The sequence below is a fragment of the Diadema setosum genome, chromosome 8 (genome assembly GCF_964275005.1).
Source record: "Diadema setosum chromosome 8, eeDiaSeto1, whole genome shotgun sequence".
NCBI lineage: Eukaryota > Metazoa > Echinodermata > Echinoidea > Diadematoida > Diadematidae > Diadema > Diadema setosum.
Window position 1 is genome coordinate 21,611,194 of NC_092692.1, and position 26,037 is coordinate 21,637,230.

At 38.3% G+C, this 26,037-nt stretch overlaps 1 protein-coding gene across 1 annotated transcript in view; it reads right to left on the bottom strand.

Moving 5' to 3' along the window:
• Nucleotides 1-26,037, bottom strand: part of LOC140232149 (protein CLEC16A-like) — a 242,261-nt gene that overhangs the window by 131,969 nt on the left and 84,255 nt on the right. Inside the window, exons 19-20 of the mRNA XM_072312295.1 lie at nt 11,986-12,031; nt 7,775-7,886 (exon numbers count right to left, since the gene is read on the bottom strand). Of these exons, the coding sequence (XP_072168396.1) occupies nt 7,775-7,886; nt 11,986-12,031 (158 nt within the window). The remainder of the gene's footprint in view (nt 1-7,774; nt 7,887-11,985; nt 12,032-26,037) is intronic.

Genomic DNA, 26,037 nt, shown 5'->3' on the forward strand with positions numbered 1-26,037 from the left:
GTTACGAACAAAGTGCAAATTAGCGCTTCATACGGATGCAATGTTAATGAACATTTCCTGGAAGAGTATAGTTTGGCAAGTTGCCAAATCACGAGAAGTGAAAACACAAAGAGCATGATTTCTGCGAACAAAGCAATAATTGAAAAAGATACATGTACATGTAAAACAATAAGCCCCCACAATTTCTCATATTTTCTATGCAGACAGTCTATTGGACCGGAAAATAAAAAAACCTACACCATGACGAATTGCATACTTGCAGTGAAAATTTCCTTAAAACCACAGTTTATGCATGTATGTGTAAGGAGGCATTCACTTTGGTGTGTCTGTGTGTGTGTGCATGTATTTAAGGGCTAAACCATACCTACTACATATTGCAAAAACTCTTGATTTTGAAACATTCTAAATCACTCCCTACAGGTCATTTGTAAATTACAATATGCACTGAAATTATGATGTTACTTCTTCCTCCATCTTTAGAGCAAAACTTACACTGAAAACCGAGAATCATCGAGTTGTGTAACATTATAACATTCAATTCGATATTCATAGCAGTATCTATACAATGTACATTCAATGTCAAGAACCAATTCCTTGTATTAAAAAAATTGGGGCACCCAATGCATTAAAATTGGGCAACTTCACTCTTGTAAGCGTAATTTTTTTCACACTGGAAAATTGGTCGGTAAAATTCTATTTTCATAATTGTACAGACTGCAGGTTTAGATTTGTACATATGTTAACACATCCAAACAATTTAATTTAATTGATTCAAGTGCAGGTCAAATTTGGCAACCAATTTTTACACCTCAAAATATTCCCTGTTGTAACATAGTGGTATGCTTGATGCTCAATATTTTAAGATGGTGCCAACTCCTAAAAAATAATTCAATTCACACTAACCTGCAATAACATATGCAAAGACATTTTTAAAATGCGGAGCTTAGCAATGCCTATTGCCTTTGTGGAAGTAATTTGATCCTTAAAAGAAATATCACTACATGTCATAGATATCCCTACTGCATCCATTCCTAAAAGCAGAAGAAAAAAAAAAATCAATCTACTTGAAAATAGACATAGAGTATAGCTGTTGTGGCAAAAACTCATCAAAAGCTGAAGAAGAAGAAGAAAAAACCCACTTTTTGCTAACAAACATCCCTATGGTCATCACATGTGTCACGTTCTGTAAGAGCCACTGAAAAAGTATAGAAAGTAATTTGCCCCAGAAGGTTTCTCGCTAAAGCTGTTACCATGGCAATGATGAATACGCCATCATGCCAGGCATATCTGTACTCTTGAGGCGACTGTACAAACAAGACGTCACATGAATTCCTCGAAAATGGGGGAAAGGCCATTCACTCTACTTGAGCTTTTACAAGAAACTGACTGACCAGCCAACCAACCGCTTGACCGCCAGAGTGACTGACTGACCACAAGATGACTCCAAGACTTCAAATATGATTTGGCAGAGGCACTATTATCCCGTTGAGGATGAGTTTCGAGTATACTCGGGCAGGGGTCTATGGGAAATACGTGTTGTAGCAAAATCAGTCCGTCCTCAATGGGTTAAATAAGTAAACATCATCGACCACGTGTTTGTTATACTCTTATGACAAAGGCGGCAATGTGGTGAAACCAGATAATTGCCTATAATGTTACACTAACTGTCCGTGTGTATTATTTAGATTGTATAGAGAGATGATATCTAATTCTTTGTCAATACTATTTCTCTCAAAGTACAACTGTATGTAACCAAGTTTTTATATTCATGTAAGTGAATCAATCTGTGATGACATAATGATGTAGAGAACATTGAATTTTTGACATGCTAGGCTGGTAGAAAACACTTGAGAAGTTTTTATTCACAAAAACAACTATGCCAGGCTGGTATACACTGTAGAACACTCAAGAGTATTTTGTATACAATTTAATCTTGTATACAATTCAATAATATACAATCCTTGTCTGTATATCTTGTAATCATCAAAATCTCGTCACTCCTGTTTTCACAACACCCATAAAAAGGGAAAGTACCCTACGTAATGAATTGTGTCAATTTAGATCGTTTGTCATTTCATGCAAATCTGACTGGTCTAATGGATGTCGTAACAAACCGTTATCAACTCATCGCGCTACTGAGGAAATAAAGTCTTACCCACAGTTAATACACGTGTAGCTTAGACATAGCGTGCTCCACAATGTACCAGTAGGTAAAAGAGAGAGAAAATCCCCTGTAACAGACAACATCTGTTCTATTAGGTTAAAAAAAAAATACAAATGTCCCTCCATAAAGGATGTTACGAGTGTGATTCTTGGAATTTCAGGATGATAACGCACCCAGGGGACAGCTAAAATTAAGCTTTCCTTCCCACAGAAATTAAATCCTGCCACCCTTTGAAGAAGAGACAAATCACCAAAACGAATAAGAAAAAGGAAAATTGTTGTTACCTAATACTAGTAGGCATACAGACAGATGTTTCCAGAGAACACACTGTTGAAGTGTTCCCCTTGAAGTAAAAATGTATTTTTCTTTTCTTGTTGACAGAAACAGAGACTGGAAAAACTGCTCATGTCGAAGAACTATATGATATCTCGAAACTAATGAGATGGCACAAGCATGGTTTATTGGTTTCAGAAGAAACTGAAAGTCACGAAAGAGGAGTAAAATCCCTTTGACATAATCCCCTCTGTGATTTTTCAGTGGTATGTGTGTGTATGTGTGTGTGTGTGTGTGTGTGTGTGTGTGTGTGTGTGTGTGTGTGTGTGTGTGTGTGTGTGTGTGTGTGTGTATCTAGTACATTTGCCTGATGATTTCCAACTCAAATGTTGCAATTCTTCAAATGTCATGATTTTATTTTTTTTTTTCCACTAGCAGTGTGAATGGCCCTGATGTGAGATGATTCACTTGGGTGGTTAATTGATGGATTGCAGCAAGTGCATTTACACAAGGAGTGTGAACAAAGAGATACATGTATCAGCACATAATGCGTTCACTGATAATGACGATAAAACAAAACTGTCATGTTATGCATCCCGAGTCGTGGCAAGTAGATTCAATGAAGGAAGAAGACAAACTTTAAGCTCTACGTAGGATGGTATCAAAGTGAAAGCATGATGAACATCTTACCAAAATGAACAGTTCCTGAATAATTCTCATGTTACAGTGACTGGGCATAAGGACTACTGTTATCACATTTCCTGGCTGGCACCATTTCATTTCCACACTCTTGGTTTTAAAAATATGACTAAAATGCACGTTGATTTAGGCACAATTTTGTTCTTCTCTTTTAAATGGTCCTCTATTTTAAAAGGAGATTCTGCAGTCATCAGGGCTTCCAAATCTGTATTCTATAGAACAGCTCCTTCTTTCAATTCTTATGCCTCAGATTTAAATCTATGATAACAAGCAACAATCAACATTGCCCTGTACCATTATTCATCTTATATTCAATAAGATTCTAGGCTTCCAGAGAGGTGGAATTCTATCGCTTTATCAAAAGAAGAGCTTCACAAAATAATTATTGCTTTGATAAGGAACTACGGATAAATCAGTTTTCAAAAGGGTTACAGGTAGGACATTTTACGTATGATTGCTCAAGTGATTATCACACGCTTTATTAAAACCAAACGAACAAAACTGTCTCTTCTCAACACGAGGCATCAGAGTCAAAAGTCTGTAACCCTCATGATGATGGTACCCACTACTGACACAATGCATGTAACTTCAGCAGTTACCAAACATGGTAGTACAATGTACATTCTGCTGAATGCATCTCTTCCAGCTGAAATTATGAGGGGAAGAAATGCAAACAATATGGGGAACTTCTGCAGCTCAACAACACAATTACACACTCTGCTAATTTCGCCCACTTTTCCAGCTGAAATTATGGGAAATTTGGGAATGATTTGCGGCACATTTGAATCCAGGAAGGCTCGTCTCTCCGAGGCATGACTAACAGGAGACGATGACCTTTCCCTACCAGGGGTGCCCTGGATTCTCAGAAACGGATGATTATCTCAGGCCTTGCAAACTTTTGTTTCACTTCCCTGCAGACGAAAGCGGACTGTCACAACGAAAAAATGGATGATGTTAACCACTCTTCGCAACTCCTCTCTTGTTTCGCACACGTTACCAGCCTGACCTTTTGCACAAAACCACGTAAACATGAATAGTGATGATGATGAATTGCGAAATGTCCCATCGCCGGGTTGAGCCATTTTCACTTGAGAAGAGTCATAGAAACCTAGAATTAAAACAACCGATAGAGATCAACCATGACTTTCCATTATACTGTTTGGGCAAGAGCCCTGTACGATGCAACATTATCAAAATGCTTCGGTTTAGTGGTGACAAATTTTTGTTCATGCCACAATGCTATGATACTAGATTATGCAATATAAAATACATAAGAATGATGTTGCTATACTGGTATGTAACATACAAATATGTAAAACACATTTGCACTGCTGATAAACCTGCATGCATATACAGGCTGGTGTGATATGAAAATTGAGTTCACTACAGGCATGTCTACGCACTGACGAATGATAGTAATGTTTCAGCTTTGTGTTTCAGCTTTTTCTTTCTGCAATTATGAAATGAAATGTGTGTAGTGGTGGTAATGGACATGAGCGAGGGGAGGTACATTGTACATTCATTAAACAAATGGGAGAGGAGTAGAGGGTGATGGCAACGAACAGTATATCATCACCTCAAGCCCAGACATCATTATCTAAATATCTTTGAGTCACTTACAAATTGCTCTATTGGTAGAATAATGGCCAGCAATGAATACAGTCCCACAGAGTACCCCATTTAACAGTAACAGTATTTGCACTGATGCTCTTTAAATAGCAACTTTACCGTAGAAGTACTGCAAAACAAACAGTAGATGCCACCTTTATTGTGATCTACGGGCTATTTCATACAACATTCTATATTCATCTCAAAAACATATTTTCTAGCAAACATATGGACTGGTTAGACAACAAGAGAGGGGAAAAAATGAACTATAAGCAGCTATTGTTTTGAGTCATGTCTGTGACCCCACCCCCCCCCCCAAAAAAAAGCATTGCTGTAAAATCTTTCCAAAAGAGACCATATTCCATAATAGGAGCAACAAAAAAAACCAAAAAAAAAATGACTGCAAAAGCCCATCAAAGCTAGGCCACTGTCACAAGGGCCCAAACTAGCTTGAAATGATGAATACTACTCCCATTGGGAGATTGAAAAGGTTAAAATAATAATGATAACAATAAGCCACAACATCAATCCCACACGCCCCCCCCCCCCCTTTCAAAAAAAAAAAAGAATAACAAAACAATATACAAAGAAAGCTGATATGGAGGTGACCTTTTCAAAATGACAGTCACGCACATTCTGAGAAATTGCGATCAGGGATGTGGCAGCAGTTATGATGGTGTGTGTGGGGGGGGGGGGAGGAGGAAAAGTTAAGTTTTAGTAGCTGTCTCTTCTAAATTTATATCGTGAATACTGGGGGTGGGAGGGGGTTGCAATTGGGAGAGGAGAGTTCACTGAAAGAATGCAGAAGAAAACAAGTAAATGAAAACTCATGCATTAATGCAAATATCTACAAAGAACAAATATACACTGTCATAAAAACAGTATATTATACAATGTGGTCTTTTTTTATGTACAAAGCCAGTTAGATTTATACATAGGCAGGGAAGAGAGAGAGAGAGAAAGGCAGAGAAAGAATGGTATATTCATTAACATGGACATTGGTCCTCTATCGATTACATATCCGTTGTAATGCTACAAAATTCAAGAAAACTTTGGTTGATGTGCACTGGCCTGTGCACAACAAGTCTTCAGTTGTACTTTATCTATAAGTATAACATACATGTGCAGTATATCATACTTTCCTTTTTATCTGCACCTTCCCTAGCCCTGCCAGCTAATTAAATAATCTCAGAATTCATTCTTTTGCAAACATTTAACTTCATGAGTTCACAAGTTCCAATGTGTTAGTCTTTACAGGCAAAAAAAACAAACAAACAAACAAACAAACCAACAAAATCAAAATACACAATTATTTTGTTCTACTGCACTCCATATCCATTCATTGCAGCAACTTGTACAACCACAGCAACTCTCTCCAGACAAGTGGCAATGAGGCAATGTTGTTGTAAGCCTCGAAAAGACATGCCTAGAATTCAAATCCTGGCCACTGCACTTTGTAGCATCCTCAAACAAAGTACAAATAGATCTTTCTTTATCCTTTCATTCACATAGAGACAATATACTGGTGAATTCAAAATCTCTAAAGCTGGTCACCCAAAGCAGCAAAGGGAAGCTGACTGGAAAACATCAGAAATCTATCCTGACCATACAGACAGAATGGTCAAGCATTCGTTTCGACAAGTCTACAAGAATTTTATAAGTTATCGCTTTAAGCCAAAATGGCTGAAGCTACACTCCTGCCTGTAAATTAAGTCTATAAGAATTTTGACGAACCAAACTATCGCTTCAAGCCAAAATGGTGGAAGCTACATGTACACTCCTGCCTGCAAATTTCTCCTTGCCATCCAGGCAGTATTCATTTTTGTTTTTACTATGGTACAAGTTAGTTGCAACATTTCCAAGAAGCACATCCTCATCTGCTTGTACAATATTCATCTGTAGCAGAAGATCAAATATTATCCATGCAGCACCTTAACATACCAGTAGATTTCATTATACAAATACTTGACACTTTTAGCAACAAGAGGCGTGCTTTATCATTCGAAGCCACTTTCTGACTTAATGCCGACAACCCTGGGGTTTTTTCTAGAAAACCCGAGGGCCGAGGGCCGAGGGAAAAAACAAACAAAAGTGGTTTCACATCAGATATGACGACCGGAGAGTTATTATCTCTAGAAAGCTAAAGGGTTTCATACAGTGGTGTTTATTTGCTCTCTCCCCACACCTGGGATGCCTTTAGCCCACACACGCACGATAATGTTCACATGAATATTCATGAAACTGACACGACCTACTTTTTTCTGAGCATGTGCCATCGGTTCACCGCGGAGCAAATACGAGCCGGGGCGCTCAGGTCGCCGTCAGCCATCCACCGTGGGCGAGGATTGACACACCGCGAATATTCATGAAGAGTGCAGCAGTTTTAAACACTGCCTTGGACAAACAACTTCATTTCCAACTCCCCCCCGAAAAGGCTTGACCATTGACCAGGACACTGGTGGGTCACTACAGCAGACCTACACAGGGTTGTTTGTGCTCATGTCTTGTGGGAGAGTCGCACACTCCTGCTCATCTGACAACAGAACACTCTAAGACCACACTCATGGAAAACTTTCACCAGTCTGATACCATCAGTATGAATTTGTTTCCAAGACACAGAGAGTAGCTCTGGCATATGAAAATAATGACATCATGATCACGATTACACATCGTTTATGACGATGATGATGATAATGATGATAATGATAATGATGATGATGATGATAATAATGATAATGATAATGATGATGATGATGATGATAATAATAATGATGATGATGATGATAATAATGATAATGATGATGATGATAATAATGATGATGATGATAATAATGATGATGATGATAATAATGATGATGATGATGATGATGATAATGATGATGATGATAATAATAATAACAATAAATCAACAACAATAATGATAATAATTTGATGAAAATCACATTGATAATGCTGACTCCAAGGAATAAACCAACTTTAAAAAAAAAAAATATCTTTATTTTCTCTTTTCCTCAGCACTTCCTGTCTTACCTGAAGTGGACCAACAAACTTGGCAACACCCCAGCCTAATTTCTTGCTGTCAGGCTCGACCAGGATGAGTTGATGGATCGCGATCACCAGGAAGCGACGCACTCGCTGAGGGCTGGGTGGAAGAAGAGGCAAGTGGAGAAAAGGAAGGAGAAGAAAAAAACAGAAGAAAAAAAGAACAAAAAGATAGACAGACAGGCAGACAGAAAGAAAAAAGAGAAAGTAAAAAATTGGGTAATCAATCAATCTCAGACATCATATTGAGAATCAATTGTAGCTGCGGGCAACTGTGATATCCTCAGACAAGATGCTATCAAAAAAATGCCCTTCAATATTTTTTTTTTCACCTTTTTGTTGAGAAGCCCTCCCCGATTTCGAAGAAATTTCATCCCAGGAAGGCATTTTGTATCAAAATAGCATGCAAAATGATATTCGCGATGATTAAAAATGAGAAATGACAGGGTCCCTTGAAATCTTGCCTCATTTTCCTCTCGTTCTTCTTGCATCAAAATTTCAACATTTAAGAAAAAAAAAATACGTGCTCCTTTTCTGAAACAAATACTGCAGTATGACTGTGAAAAGAACATTTGGGCACTTTTGACAATGCTAACAAAAATCTTACCGGTATACAGGTACACCTCACTACATGGTCAAGAAGACTTTCATATGTAGACTAATACTCAAACAAGCGCAACAGTGAAGTGTAATGGAAATACAAGAACATTAATGCTTTACATTTTCACTAAACAGCGACATGGGGCACATTTGCATAAACATTTACAAGGCGAGGTGACGTTTTAGCCTCACAACTTCCTAGTAGAAAAAAAAAATTCTTTCATACATGTACATACTTGTATGTCCAATTGTATTGAAACTGCTTCCATTCTGACTGATTTTATTCACTGTATTTTAAGGGCATGGTTTAACTATGTTGCAAGTTCGAAATATCCTGCAAGCAACAGTATCTGTGTTTCTGATATCGTGTATGAAGGAATGATGAATAAAGAATATTCTTAAGGATTTCTTTTAAATGTTTCAAAAATGGGTGAAATCTGCAAGATTCATACTTATAAACCATATTTTATTTAAAAGAGACATTTTGGAAAGCTGTTAAATGGCACAGTACTGTTTATTCATAGATCATTTGATAGCAACAGCTTGATAAAAAAAAAATAATAATTGCATGTCTGAGTGTTGACTTTTTTTCACCCATTTCTTATCTATTTGCATATAATTATGCAGCTCAGTCCAAAATTTCTTTCAAGTCACCACAATGTTTTGACTATGGAATGGTGTTTAACTCTGAGGGCAATAGCCCTCTATACTCCTTGGCATTCACTCCCAGTCTCCACAGACTTCCTTTTTCTTAGAATTTGAAATAATTGAATAATAGTGACATTTGGAAATGTAATAAAATGGCTCAAGTTTCAAATATTCATAACTGTTTTCTAAATACAGCTTTGCAGACTAGTCATATTCTTGTCCATCTAAGGATGCGTTTATCATGTTTCCCAGGTTTGAAACACATATTAACACCCACTATCAAAACATGTTTGCACAAGGTCTTTCACATCACGTTTCTCAAGTTGTTGTGTTTATCATCTGTATCGGTGAGTCGATTCGGAAGCCTAGGCACTGCACTGCTTCACTGTGCAGTTTGACCCAAGGAACGGCCTACAGCTGTATGAAGTTGGCAGTGGTTGGCGTGGGCAGGTCCAAGCTATAAATGCATTCCAAAATGACTGCATTTATCATCTCCACAGAAAAGCGTTTCTGGTTCAAATGCATTTGTGACTGCACTTTTTTTTTTTTAAGGTAGGGAATCCCATTTGCATGCCTTAAATGAAGAGTTGCATAAATACAGTGGTATGTTGAAGAGAGTATCATTTTAGAAACTCCCATAAAGTATTGAAAGTGGAAGGTAACATTTAGTACATTTTTATTGACCGTTAGATTTTGAATTGAATTTTTTTTGGGGCTCACCGTAAATTCCAGTACATTACTAGGCTACCTTTGCAGACCCATGCACTGCATGTGTGTCCATCGTGTATATTTTGTGAAGAAAGTTCATCAAAACTTACAAACATTTCTATATATACATGTACATTCTTGCCACACACTCTATATGTTATTACATCAGCTCTTATACTTTTAGATTTGTGTTTATAGATAAAAAAGATACAGAAGACTGCAACAAAAAGGCTTACCCTAAAAAGACTGGGGGGAGGGCCTCAAAGGCCCCCCCCCCTCGACATTTCGCGCGATTACTCTGCAACACGCAATGCTCTCACTGCGATGCTCTATGACTTTTTTCTTTCGAGTTTCCCGCACATTTTGACGCCAAATTTGTGACGCCCGGGGGTACGGTTCTGAAGTTACATAACTTTTTGTACATGCACGCTAGACCGAAAATGGCTCAAAAATTTGTGTACAAAGTCAATGCAAATTGAGTTTTTTCACATGGTTCATATAAATATGCTTATTTTTACTCTCAATGGCTAAAATTAATTTGTTTTAGTAGTATTATGCTTCAAAAAGTGTCTGCCACAAATTTTGTTAAAAAAACAGCAAAATCAAAAGGTCAAAAAACAGCAAAATCAAAAGGTCGAAAAACAGAGAAATACATAAGAAATTCATAAAACAAAAAAATAAATAAGAAATTAATTTTGATACCGAATTTTTTTTCAAGTACATTTGCGAAGAATGCCACAAAGAATAATTAGACCAAAAATGAGCACTTTTGGAGCTTTATTTACTGATTTAGATCAAAGAGTCTGATTTCTCGCATAAATTAGCATAATTAATCAAAATAAAATAAAAGAAGACTATTTTGGAAAATCTAAATATGCGATCTTGTAGATTACATCGCACACTACCACTGTGCAAATTTCCACGGCGATCGCGCAATCCACGGCCAAGATCTTAAGGGGGGCCCTTTAGGCCCCCCCGTCTTTCGAGCTAGCAAAATAGCCCAGTCTTTTTAGGGTTAAGTGTGGCTGACACACAGAACTACTGAGCAGTTGAGTTTTGTGCATTATTCAAATTGTAGATAACTGTTGACTTCCAAATTTTCAGCAGTGGCCTAAATAATTCCCCTGAGGTTCATATTTAATGTTTTGCTGCATTTTGGGAGGTCTGTAAAAGGTATCCCCTACCTTCAAATTTCAGAATACATTTCCTCCATAATCGAAACAGCCTTGCATTTATCAATTGCCCAAATCTCCCTGAGAGTTGATTCGAAACTTTAATTCTATGCCATCCTAAATGCACACATGAAACTTTCACTGTGTGCATGCTAAATTTCCTGAAAGGTCACCTACCAAACCACATAGCCACAAACAGAAAACCTAAAGTCTATTTCACCACATAGTACATTTCAACACCTGTTTCATTTCACTGCATTGGTTAGGTTTCAAAAGAATACCAAGCAATCGCCCCGTTCCCCCCCCCCCCCCAAAAAAAAAAAAAAAAAGTTTTTTATTTTTTTATTTTTTTATTTTTATTTTTTTAAATCAGGTTACATGTATGTCTGGCCAGATATTATGGCACACAAGTACATGTACATGTATATACATGAACTGTAATGCAAATAATGCAAATGTGCATTGCGCATGAATGATAAAGTGAACAAAACACTTTTGTGGTTTTATTTCAGCTGGCCTGAGCTAACACCTTGATGCAAAAATATGTGCGAACATTTGCACACCACAGAATGTTCCATAGTAGAAGCAAACTCCAGCCAGCGTTCAAACCACTGTCACATTTGAACAAAACACATGGGTCCAGAATGATTTGATTCTAGGAAGGAAGTCTTGCTCCTAGCGATAACGTAAACCACAATGCAAACTACCTCAGAGAACAGAAGCCAAGATGGCTAACCTCATTCATGTATTTGATCATTTGGCATGGAGAGTAAATCCCCTCTAGTACGACGCAAAACATTCTGTCCCTCAGACGGGACATAAAATGGAGGTCTCGTGAATAAGAGATTCACAACTTATGCATGTACACTGTAAATATGTAAAAAGATCCCGCTTCAATTACATGTATTTATCGCACAGAGCAGGGTGCATAACCTGGTAAGTGGTCCATCTCACATCCAACTGGACCCATGGGAAGACCAGCTAGAGAAGCTGAATATGGGCTATCTAGCCATCTTCTTAGATGGAAAATGAAACAAACAAACAAACAAACAAACAAACAAGAGTGCTTACCTTTTGTCTTTTAAGATGACAGAACAGGCAATCAGATCACTGTTATCTGAAATGACACGATGGGAAGACAAATGTTCAGAAAAAAAAAACAACTTGTTTCATTCATTCATTCATTCATTCATTCATTCATTCATTCATTCATTCATTCATTCATTCATCAAGTCAGTCCATCAGTCAGTCACTGCATTTCAGTTACACGATCATCAAGTCCTGATAATCATTAACCCGTTGAGGACGAGTCCCAAGTATACTCAGGCAGGGGTCTATGGGAAATGGGTGTCGTAGCAAAATCAGTCAGTCCTCAACGGGTTAAAAAACAAAAACACTTGAGCACCAAGGCATACAAAATAGAATGATATCATAATGTGAAAACCAGAACCCCAAGGACTGCCTGGAATACATGAGGTCTTTATTTTTTCATGAGATTCTCCTTGTTGGTTGGTATTACAGTTCGACCTTGATTATCCAGCCTCCTTTTATCCGGAAATCTCTATTATCTGGACACGTTCAGGCAGTGAAGGACCTTTTTTTTTCATCCAAAAATTGAGAAAAAACAGTGACTTTCATGATAGTTTTCTCAATATCTAATGAGGTAAAACATGTATGATTTTCACATAAACATATACTTTATTTTTGTGAAGAAGGGACTACAATTTTGCACAGGCTAGCATAGCTTACACCACCATTGCAGGGTACGCTACCTGCCTAGCTGCCAGTGCACTGGGACAGCAGCTTGGACGGCAGCTATATACATTAACATTGTGTCTCCCATATCCGGCCAATTCACTTATCCGGATGAGCGCCTGTCCCGACATGGCCGGATAATCGAGGTCGAACTGTATAACAAAGGATAATAACTGAAACATGAAGAGATATCAGCAAAATGTTACACTATCAAATAAGTTATGTATTCATAGCTCACAAACATTGTAGAAACATGCATAATACTAGTAGGCATTCATGATATCACAACAGGAAAGAAACGATAACTGTCAAAATTAAGTATGTCACGATGAATGATCACTTTAAAGCCATCTACGGACTAAATACGAAGATTGATTTGTGTCAGGCATTACTGCGGTGTCCCGCGAGCCGGCAGCAATATCTAGCATGCATTCACCATTCATGTAAGCATGTGGGACACTGCGGCAAACGTAGATCATGCTGCCAAGTCGGATCAGTGTGTATACCATCAATCTTATATGTGCACTATACACATAATTGTACATTCTATAAACAGGTTTCTATGCAGTCTTCATACCCATGCTGACTGCTGTAATTTCATATTATCTTTTAGAATTTGTTTTACACGATCGTTAAGGAAGTACAAGTACCAAGTGCTTTTAATATTAATAATGAGCAAGAAACCACAGGACTTGTGGCATTATGTCCCCTACGAAGGTCTAGGCAATGAAGATAACATGTCTTGCCTCAGGGCACAACCACTGCAGCCAGGGGACTTGAACCAAGGACCTCATGACTGATAATCTGTGGTCTCATCCACTAAGCCACAACATCTCCAAGAATACCGTGCATTCTTGGCCACCTGGCACACACTTATACTTGCTTCTAAAAGAGAAAGAATTAGCACAAAAATTGCGCAACAACTCTTTCAAAGTAATTAAAATTCTGATTCCCATGTTGTAACATGATGACCTTGAAAGTGAAATTGTCACGTCATCACACATGGTGTTTTGGCAAACTTCAAATGGAATGATGTGAAACTGGCATGGCAAATTACAGCTACAAATTGTACATGTAGGTGTGAGGGTTAAAAGAGAGAGACCTTTTCCTGCGACTCCTTACAATTTCTACCAAATTTCTACCAGATATGGTATTGGATACTTAGCAATGCAGGTGTCAAATTTTGCTGCAGATACATGTACCACATACATTGTATATTCAATATCTCAATGTGGTACAAACCCTCTTTGGCTTCTTGCCTGAGATGTCTAAACCTCAAGGTTGGACCAGTAGTGTGAATGAGTACTTGTCTGTTCTGAAGTGTAGGGCTACTGCTTGAATGCCCATGGGTAGATGGGAGAAATTATTTTATAAAATGCCTCAAAATTACGTATGAATATTATCTACTATATCTACAGTGTAACTATCTATCTTTACATATGAGTGGGTACTTTGTATGTATACTGTTTCCATATCACACTCCACCAGCACAGAAAAATGATATGAAGCCAGGAAAATGATTTTTATAGTGAAATTTGAGAAGAGTGAATTTAAAACACCCCAAAACAACACTGGCTTTTAAGTTGCCACTCAGTCCCAGGGATGAATTAGACATGACAGCACACGTCTGATTTTCATTGTGATCCTTACGAGCTCTGGCACCTTAAACCAACATACTTCACTCTCCTGATCTGACCCAAATACCTCCCATGCCCCCAAGTGAAAGTGATACGTCTACCAGGATCCTTGTATGAGCATTATCATTCTGGCTCAACACGAGCTTGGATGAATATGGATCGACAGATCTCAGAAAACGGTTCCTCCAATCCTTGTTCATCATTTGAAAAAAAAAAAAATTAAAAAATGAATCATTCCAGATTTTGTAATCATCTCTTTCCTCACGCCAATGCTCGTACATCAACCACATCCCGTCACATTCCTGGTACTCACGCATACATGTAACAGTTGCAGTCATAATTGATAACAATTGAGAGGATAGACTTGTGCATTTGTATGTGCGCATGTTACTTGTAAGTGTTGTTTATTTGGCTTGTAAGTGTTGTTTATTTGGCTTATAAGGTCCCACATGAACAAGTCACACTTCCTGCACTGTGTGGCTAGAGGCCGCGTTCATGCGAATTTCGTAGCCAGAATCACAAACATGAATCATGATTCAAAACGGCGTTTCAAATCACGGTCTCAGCGGAAGAGTGTTCATGCGGGCTTTCGCAACGCTGATTCTGGCTCTGCTCATTCTTTGCCATTGTGCAGCATACTGTGCAGTTTGACCTTGTCTCTGCAACTCGAGCCAGACCACCTTATGCCAACTGATCAGTCAGTTTATTATAGGCCTTTACGTTTATATTTCGGTGAATACCTTCCAATAAGCTGTGGCATTCAGGCTCTGCCAACAGATCGAAAAATCTTGATTCTTTGTCTCTCCAATTGTTTCCCTTGGTAGACACAGCGCTGCAGCCATTACTATTATCAACTCAATCGGAGAGTAATTACATGTATTATTATATCAAACAGTTAGATACTAGCATAGAATCGGTGTATGGCGTTGATGTAAACCAACAAATTCAAGTATAGTACCGAAACACACGATTAAGATGTACACAAGTGCGCGAACAGAACAAGAAGCTGTGGGATACTGTACTTTAGTACCCCATGAGACACGCATGCGCACAGCGCACAATGACGTCATAGAATCATTATTGAAATCACGGTTGCGTTCATGCGGTTTCTGCGATCGTGATTCTGGCAGAATCATGATTCAAAACGCCCTTTTTTTCCGCATTTCAAATCGGCATTTTGAAAAGCGTTTAAATGGAAAAATCGCATGAACGCAACGCAACTAAACACGTTTAGCGACTAAACGTGTTTAGAAACGCAATTCTAGTTTCGCATGAACGCAGCCAGAGCCACCCCAAACCTGGAGGGTGTTTCATCAATTTAGTCAGCGCTGACAAGTTGTCTATCACTGACAATTTTAGTAAAATCCTTGGTTTTGATTGGCTAAGAAGCTCTGGTCACTGACTGTTACTTCGGTGATTGTCAGAGACTGACTACTTGTCAGGGCTGACAACTTTGATGAAACAGTGCCCTGAAATGGTTTTCTCTTGAAAAGCTGTCTATACCACTTCTGCATGAAGCTACTCATGTGCCACGCTAAGACATTTCAAGAGTTGAGACAGATCCATTGAATTTAAAGTTAAATCAAAAGAATAATAACCAATGGTTACACTAGGACATTTTCTTTTTTTGGTCCTAATTCATATTTATCAAATATCTGATCGAACTATGGCATGTGCCCCTGGAGCATTTTCCACAGAGCATAAACTTTGCATAAAATCTATCAAACCTTATTCAATTTCACACGAACAACTACTGAAAGAATGGCAATATGGAAGACTTTGACACTGTGATCAAAGTGTCCTAGAATGCTACATCCACTGTTAACACAAGTTTTCATCAAGTACTTCCTGAGGTAATCTGTAGACAGTGGAAGTTCAACTCTGACTTTGACCAGTGACCCTAAACTTCTTGCCGCCACTATGCAATTGGCCAAATGCCATAACACACAAATACTGAGCTCTAGAGAACAAAGGGACGTTGTTAGTTTATTAATTTTTGTAAATCACTTTCTGAGCTCCTCTGTATGTTGTGAAATTTCAACTTTGACCTTAACTGATGACCCTTGACTTCATGATACCATAATGCAATCAGACACATGGCCACATGTACTTAGATACAGAGTTGGAACAATGAGCTAGGAGCCGTACATACATGTGTCTTCATAAGACAAAACACCTAGTTGCATATCATGACTGCAATACCAATGCATGATAGTACTGAAGAATATAGAGACATTCATCTTGTTGAAGATGATTTGATCCTCTCCACTCAAGTCTAAATGTCTTGTAATGCCGTGTTAGGGGATGAACTAACATTCAAGAGCCAAAGTGTCAATACTCTATCAACTTGTCTCATCTTTTTCAGTTTTTTTAAATCAATCAGTTCTTACTTGATGATTTCAATCACCTGTGGGGCGAATTCTATAACTACATTCCACACTGGATCTAAAAGCAGATGAGCCAATCTGTAGCAACAGCCCCTTCTGCTCAAGGTGAAAGTGCATCAGATGGCAAAAAAAAAAAAAGCACCTGGGGTAAATAACTCTTTCTCAAATCAGTTTTTTGTTTGGTCTTTTTAACTGATAAAACATCAAGGGTGTCTGAAGTATAAAAGACTGGAGCTGTCAGCATCCTTATAGAACAGTCTAACCAGCCCATACAAGTTATTTCGTGACAAAAAACAAACAAACAAACAAATCCAAATGCGATTGTACCAAATATGACTGACAAGGATTTCAATGACCAAGTGAATATCGTGACCAATCATTTCACTCTTTTATCGATCAAGACAGTGCTGCAAAACATGATTTACATACTCATCATCAGCCAGATACACCATCAACAACTAAGACTTTGTATGTTTGCTATTCCAAGATCATGTACAGTATTATCCTGTACAGATCAACAAGGTTTAGGCTTCAAAACATGTTTTCATCTTCAGTAGATAGCAGCCCCTACAAACACTGTATGGTATCTACAGTATGTGTGCACACCAATCGGTAGATCTGTTCATTAACCCATTTGTACTATGCATGGCAATGTCATTTTGAGGTAGTGGGCCTGAGAGACTTAAACTGGATGTTCACTTATTATCATGAAGCCTGGCATAGACCAGCTGCCACCCAGATGTCTAGCCTTCGGTGGTCAAAGATAAATTCTACAATTCTTGGAAGTTGCCCTTGTTTGTTGCCTTCAGCACAAGTTGACATTAATGTAGGGGAACTCTCAGAATTTCAGAGGGCCTTATTATTAAGGTGGGACAGGCGGGAATAGAATTTCAGTGCATGCATATCTCCATGGACATGACAAACAAAGGAAACAAATTATATTTTCATGTCCATGACAGGAGAGAAGACAGACATTCTGGTGAGAGAGTATGAGCGTGATTACATGGAAAACCCATAAAACTATTCATTAATATCTAATAAACTGGCACGTTTGAACAGCAAACACATATGGTAAGTGCCAATTATCTCTCTCTCATTTTTCTTCCTTTTCTTTAATTCTTTCCATGTGACATCCTGAAGCTGAAAGAATGAATATCATCCCAGGGGAGACCATACTGGGGTCAAAGATTCTGCAATGTTCCAACATCTAAATAGTGAGGAAATCAGTGTAAGGGAAAATGTCAAATTTTAGCATTCAAACTTCTAAAACCTGCTAGATTCCATGAGGAAAATAAATGAAGGGAAAACACTTGCACTGTCTATCAATGATCACCATCTGCTTACTGCAAACTTATCAAAACTAGTAATGTGCCTCTTACAAGCTGCTTGAAGAGCAAGTTATCTCATTCTTGTCTGAGTCGTTTGCCCTTACAAGAGTTACAAGCATGGGTGAATGGAAACATAGGCACCTGGCCATTCTGCATAGTTTCTTAGTGAAAATCTAGTCAATCCCTTTAATCCTGTAAAACAATCTTACACACTCAGATAGGATCTGCATAAGAGTAAACAAAGCTGCAAATATGACTGTGGATTTACCTGTCAACCATGAAATACAAGAAATAACAATAACTAAGAGAAAATAATCCAAAATAGGAATTTTTACCTATCTCCCATGCATTACTTCACTTTATGAGCAGGTACTGATAAAAAATAGGAATGCAACGTTGAATGAAGCCTCTACTTTCCAAAGAGTGGTGATTTGGCTCAGTCGGTAGTGCATCTGCCTCCAGATCCAAATGACCTGGGTTCAATCCAAATGACCTGGGTTCAATTCAAAAGTCTAACTGAGTAATGCTATGTGTAATCCTAGAGTCTCCTTTAGTATTTAAAGAAGAAAGAAGCTTTGTCCCTCGGATTGGACATAGAATGGAGGTCCTGTGTGTGAGAGAGTCACAACTCATGCACATAAAAATCCTGCTTCATTCATTAATAACAAAGAGCAGGGTGCATAACATGGTGAAGTGGTCCCATCTCACACCCAACTGGACCCCATGGAAGACCAGCTAGTGCAGATGAATATGGGCTACCCAGCCATCTTTTCAGATGGAAAAGTGAAACAAGCAGAAAGTTCCTATTAAATGGAAATAGTTGGAAGGTATGCTATGGTCATGTTACCATCTGAACTCCTCAAAATTGTACATGCTCGCATCTTTCATCTGTTCCTTGATGGTCTGATCATCCAAATATCTAAAAGAAGATCAGCATTGCCCTTTACACAGAATAGTAACAGCTGCCTTCCTGAAGGAAACCATTGCGGCAGTCTCAAGAACTAGACTTACAGGCTTGATTATTCAATCCTACTTTGCATGTCAGAAGATGAAGTTCATCACAGAATTCCATACATTCTATGGGCAATACCAAGTCATTGGCTGACCCTTCACTCTATTTTCCTTTTCTATATGGCTATTCGACAGTCCAACCTCGATTATCCAGCTATCTTTTGTCTGGACTTCTCTACTATCCAGATGCCTCCAAGCAGTGAAGAAAACAAAAAAGGAAATTTCAAATGGAATAGAAATTCCTACAAAACTCACAAAATCTACCAATGATATTCCCTACAGAAACATGATATGAATTTTACAGTAAACTGTTTCAATTTCATGACTATGATATCAAGAAGCCTAGCATAAATTACAAACTGTAACAGTGTACACTACCTACATAGCTACCACTGGATTGGCAGCCTACTTGTACTGACATGTACATAAACATTGTTTCTCCCATATCCAGCCAAACTCGATGAGTGCCGGTCCTGACATGGTCAAATAACAGAGGTCAAACTGTATAACAATGAAGATCACTTCTATGTTTATTTGTTTGTTTTTTCCTTGTGCAATGGTTCACAGTCATGTCATGGCACTCAATAAGCTGGTTGATGAATTACTAATGACTATCGTCACTGGATTCAAGCCTGTACCTCCAGCGATCTCACTCCAGACAGGCCTTGCCATAGTATGGTGCACACATGCTGCATCCGGGTACCATTGCATCTAATCACAGCGAAGTCTAGATTCCTTTCAATATACTGTAAAGCAAGATATGTTCACGGCATGAAATTTTCACGAATTGGAGTCGACCGCCTTTTTCACAGGGTGAAATTTTCGCAAATCGCCACTAGCATTCAATGCATATAGTGTAGATAAGACCTTTTACATGTACTTTAATTTCGCAAATCTTTGTTCTTGCGAAATTCGCGAAAAATTTAAATACACACGAACATTCCTCATTTTAAAGTTACTCTGTAATATACACCTAGGACCTGTTGCATAAAAGTTGAGATCAACCATGAGTCAGAAAATCTGACATAAGTCAGGTATCAGCCAATCAGAATTGAGCATTCACAGGTATCAGCTAATCAGAATTGAGCATTCAGAAATTTATGTTTGATTTTCTCACTTATAATTGATCTCCACTTTTATGCAACAGGGCCCTGGATAGAGAGAAACATGCTGAATAAGGTGTCTTACTTGGGGACACAAGTGCCAAAGCAGGGCTTGAACTGTGGACTTTCTCATCCAAAGTGCACCATATAACCACTAGACCTTGACAACCCCTTAAAGGGACTGCACAGTACTGGATGAGGTGAGGATTTAGGTTTATAACATTCCTAAGTGAGATAATGAGAAACCTCTTATGAAATGTGAAAGAGCATGTAATTTTATTAGAAGGATTCAACATTTATTTGATGAAATTTGGTTTTCAAATGGCTGAGGCTATGTCCAAAAAAGTGATGATAATAACAGGTGACAGGCCATGCCTTTTATCAGGATCTCTTTGTTTCACCCTGTTTTTTGGATATCTCAGCCATTTCAAAACCGATTTTCATCAAATAAACTTTTGATACCCCTTAGAATTGCATGCTCTTTGACATCTCATAGAGAGGTTTCTGAATATCTCGCAAAATGTTAAAAGCTAAATCCTCATCTCAACCAGAACTGTACAGCCCCCTTAATGCAGACCACATGTATTTCATCCAACACCATCAATGATAACATCTATTGATTCTGTCATGCTTTCTTCATGTGACTAACATGCAGATCAACTTATCAACATTAGGTCAATATGAATTAAGTACAAATGACAGGTTTTGCACTAATAGAGTGACAATGTAAACATCTACGACTATGGATGAGATGACTGTTGTGCGCGACTGCACGAATAGCAAGCTTTAGATCTGCGATGCAAACACTAAGACGACGTAGCCTCCCAGGTTGGACAATGGAAACAGCTGTTTCACACATGTGCAGAAGACCATTTTTTGCCTAATTAGCATTGTCTCAGCATTTGCATCAGAGATTAATCTCACTAATTTGTACAGGAAAGAGAAGAGAGAGAGATAGCAGGTAGATAACACAATGATGCTGAACATGCTCTGTGATGCCTGTCTATTTCCTATTTCTTTTAAAATCACTTGTACAGTTGGCATACATTTCATTTACTGTAAAACGAGGAATGTTCGCGTGCCTTCTAATTTCGCGAATTTCACGAGCGACAAGATTCACAAAATTAAAATGCACACGAAAGTTCTTGTCTACACTATATTCATTGAATGCCAGTGGCAGTTCGCGAAAATGTCATGCCGCAAAAAAAGGCCGTTGGCACAAATTCACGAAAAATTCATGCCGCGAATATATCATGTTTTACAGTACATGATATTGTGGTCCAGCAGATAGTGCATAACACTTTTGACAACATGGTCCAATGATTGAGCTCCGTTGAAGCACTTAAGTCCTTTTTTAGAAGCAAATCTCTGTGTTAATCTCTACAGAGGGACATGAATGGATCCCGCCGGAAAGCTGAGCGTTATTGCAATTGGATATCACATGTGGGGAAATAAGGCATGGTATATACACTGTATGTACCTATCTTGAGCATTGCATCATTGTGAAAAGGTGCTACAATCTATTGAAAAAATATAAACAATACTTCAGCCATTTCTTGACATTATCTGGAATTTATTGAGTTTGAATGGAATCATGGATATCCTCATTAACCAAAATGTTTGTGGTTTTACTTTTTACACACCATGTGCAATGAATTGAATGTGAAGTCTTCACCCACTATTCACAAGAAAAGAAGTCAAAATACATGCCCATGACTGCATCAGTCCTGACAAAAGGTCAAAAGTTCGATTGAAATTTACAACAGAGAAGATTCTGACGTGATACATTGCATGTGTTTCCATGGCAACACCGGCACTACCTGGCACGCTATTACCAAGAAATGCAGGGGAGGGAGGGGGGGAGAGAACTCTCCCTCGTCAACATTTCCCCCATTCAGTAAAACTAGAAAGAAACTAGAAGAAAAGAATAAGCATGCCACATTACACAATGTAACATGCAACCTTGCAAGCGGGGGGGGGGGGGGGGGGGGGGGGAATAAGTACATGAACAGTTATATTTACTCAGGAACAACAGTAATACCTGCAGTATACATGTACAGTTATATTTACTCAGGAACAACAGCAATATCTGTATATAAACAGCGTATCTGACAAAAAAAATATAAAATACTGCAAAAAGAAAGTTGGTATCTCTGTATCAGGTGGTTTTTCAAAAGGAATAAGATAGTGATGAACAGAAAAAAGATTCATATTTCTCATCACAGATAGCAAATGGTATTGCAAGTATATTATATATCTTTTATGTTCTATTCTGGGGGTGACGGGGGAGGGATGTGGAGAGCATGTAATGCGTCATAAAAGAAGCATCGAGTCAGAGTATTTCTCAGAGGGAATAATGTTCTAATAATTCCCCTGCAAGACATCCAGCCGTAAGCAAATGATCTCCAAACTGCTAATGCTGGGCATAATAGGCACAATGCAAGCGCCATTTATGACTAGCAGCATCGCTTGATACCCTATCCTCAAAAAGCTTCTGAAAATATCAGCTGGGTCAAACGGACACTTAGGGATAGTGAGGATGTCAATGAATCGCACACATGTATGGCACATACCGGTATCTCCTTAATGTTTATTTCCCTTCAATAACAGTAATTCCAATTTGCAAAATATCATTTGGCAGTAGTTAACATCCAAAAATCTGTTTTACAATTCCATTGGAGCACCACATTTATGAATGAACTTTTCATAAACAACGGTGATATGAGGACGAAAATTAAGTTTGAAAGAAGATGAAACACAATCCATAGAGTGCCTTTAATCTTTGGGGATTTTTTTTTTCCACAGAGAGTTTGAACTTGTTCCTGAAATAATATTCCAGATACAAGTGTCATCTCCTTGCAAAATATAGTTACAGTTACATAAGGGCGAGGGGGGGGGGGGTAATTATTGCATAAGAGAGTGTATGAAGTAAAATATGTGATAGGATCTGATTTATAATATATGAAGAAACTGAACATTACAATGGATACTTTTATATTTCTCTCTCTATGAGAGCCATATGAAGTGAAATATGTAATAGGATCTCACTTATGAAACGAGAAGAAACTTAACATTACAATAGATAGTACTTCGGTTATATTTTTTTTCTCTCTCTGTAACCATATTGTAAACATAGGATATTTTGTGGCACAGAAATTGTTGCTCCACACTACTAGCAAAAAAAAAAAAAAAGACAATGCTTCAAAAAACACACTGCTAAGAATTAACTGTTGCATGAGAGAGCCATATGAAGTGAAATATGTAAAAGGATCTGATTTAAGATACACAAGAGAAGTGAATATGACAAAAGTTTTTTTCCTTTATATTTCTCTCTCTCTCTCTCTTTCTTTCTCTTGAAATAATATATTCATGCTGTGAACAGAGAATATTTTGTTGCACAGAAATTTTTGCTCCACTCTACTGGCACAAAAAAAAAACAGCACTGAATAAGAAAGCCATATGAAGCGAAATATGTAATAGGATCGGATTTATGACACTTCAGGAAACTGAACATAACAAAGGATATTTTTATATATTTTTTTTTCTCCCTCTATTGAAATGATATGACCATACTGTAAGCAGATATTTTGTGACACAGAAATTTTTTGCTCTACTCTTCTACAATGTGGCACAAAATAACAATTATACTTAAAAAACTTGTTTCTGAGTTATCAAAGTTTGTACAGAAGTACCCTCGTGTGCAAAATTTCAAAACAAATGAGTTAAAGTGCTCAGAAATTAGCCCAGCACACACATACAAATCAATCTTTGATAACAATTTCACTTCAGAGTATATTGCTACCATAAGAGGAGGCACAACTAAAAAATGAACAAACAAACAAATCTTTGCTTACATTTCTTAACCTGAGGAACAATTTGCATGTCTGTATGTATGTGTGCTGGTACGCAACTTAAGATAAGGAGAGGGGAAAGATCATGTACACATTAACAGTAAAGAGTTGCTATGTTGTCTTAAGATGTCACCATGTTTTGTTTTCTTAGTGAAAATAAAACGGTTGTTGGATAAAAGGGGGAACGCATTTCATGCTCCCTTGCAAGTGAACTAAATTCCACTGGATTATAATTATTTATGTTTCACTGCCGACTTCATAGGAGGGCTGGGGAAGCTTTAGGGCTTTTTACACTTGTGTTTCTTAACCCCGGACTTTCTCTGACCCAGGACTATCGTTAGTCCCGTACCAATTTTTTCAGCTTTTTACACTCGCCAATTAGTCCCGTACTATCTCTTGTCCGGGGCTAAGGAGAAAACTGACCTTTTTACACTCGTCTTTCTTAGCCCCGGACTTTCCAAACCACATGAATATTCATAATTACGCTGTGTACTGTACACGTACACGCACGCACCGGCAGCACTTGATTACCTCGTTTCTGATTGGTCAGTGAGGGTCGCACTTCGTCTCCGTCGCTTAGCCCAGGATTATTTTTTCGTTCTGTTTACACTCACTTGCTTGGCACCGCAATTGCGGTGCTAGCACCGCAATTGCGGTGCTAACCCCTGCTATTTTGCAGGGCCAGATAGTACCGTACTATCGGTGGGGCTAGCCCACTTTGGCAAAAACGAGTGTAAACAGAAAGTGGGCTAAGGATAGTCCCGTACTATCGGTGGGGCTAAGGCCCCCCCTTAGCCCCACCGATAGTCCGGGGCTAAGCAAAAATTTACAAGTGTAAAAAGCCCTCAAGTCGACCTCCTTGTTCAGGAGTACAGTTTCTTGGACATAGCAATGATTATCTGTCACAATATGTCTTGATCCATCACGAGGCTGTAAGTGGGCTGACAGGTGAGGGCGGTGTACCTCTGAAATGCAGAGATGGTCAGACGGATTTTGGGGAAAGGCTAATGCTTCTTCCAGGGCCCATCCCAAGAACACTGAATGAAGACGACCAGCACTAATTAATCACTTGCACCGCATTACGGTTACGTTGATTGAGGCTACTGAGCGGCTCCATGCAGACACGCATCAGTGGATGACACGAGATTAGAAATATCATCCCTCGACCCAAACATTTATCAATTCCCCCACCCACAATCTCACAAACGCAATCATTGGACTAGCCTTACACAAAACATAATGCATTAAAAATTGAGGGTGCGTATCTCAGAAATGCATGTGTCATGTGTATACGGGATGAAGTCAGGGTTTCGAATACACTGACATACGTGAGCAATTCTATTGGTAATCCTGTTGCCATTATTTAATCAGGATTTGCCGGTAAAGTTGCTCAGTCAGGACAAACATCTCACTCATGAGTTGTCCTAATTAAGCTGAGGCGACTGTATTATCTCCTCACCCCCTCGCCTTCCTAAGCAAACTATACAACATTTCAGAGGAAAGATGGATTTGTCTACATCCATCATAATGTAAGTATCAACCCCTTACCCCTCCTCATAGAGCTGTCTATGACTTTAACAAGATATCAAAAGACAACATAGAAATTGACCACTAAGAACATATTTTCATCTACATGAATCTGTAGTTATAAAGTTTAATCCCTTTGTGGCTCCACTATCATGGAAATTAACTCACTTTAAGTTAAGTCAGATGAGTGGGAGCCTAATAGCTGGAAGCCATACAAGGGTGCAGTCAGGTTATAATCAGAGAATGTTTTCTCTACTCCTCCTTTTCCAAAACTCACAATAAATCGACTGAATATTTTCAAAAGAAACAAGGAAAGAAAGACATAAATTTGTGTGTGCAGTTTAGGCAATCACCCGATGTTCACTTATGAGTTACATACATTTCTAGTCAGTTTTCCTTTGTTTGCATTTATTACTGATCATATTCCACACATTTACAAACATAGAGTGCTGGCATCAGGAAATACAATTTATTTGCCAGGAAGTATTCCAGGTGCATTAATTTTGGTGAATTTTGCACTTGTT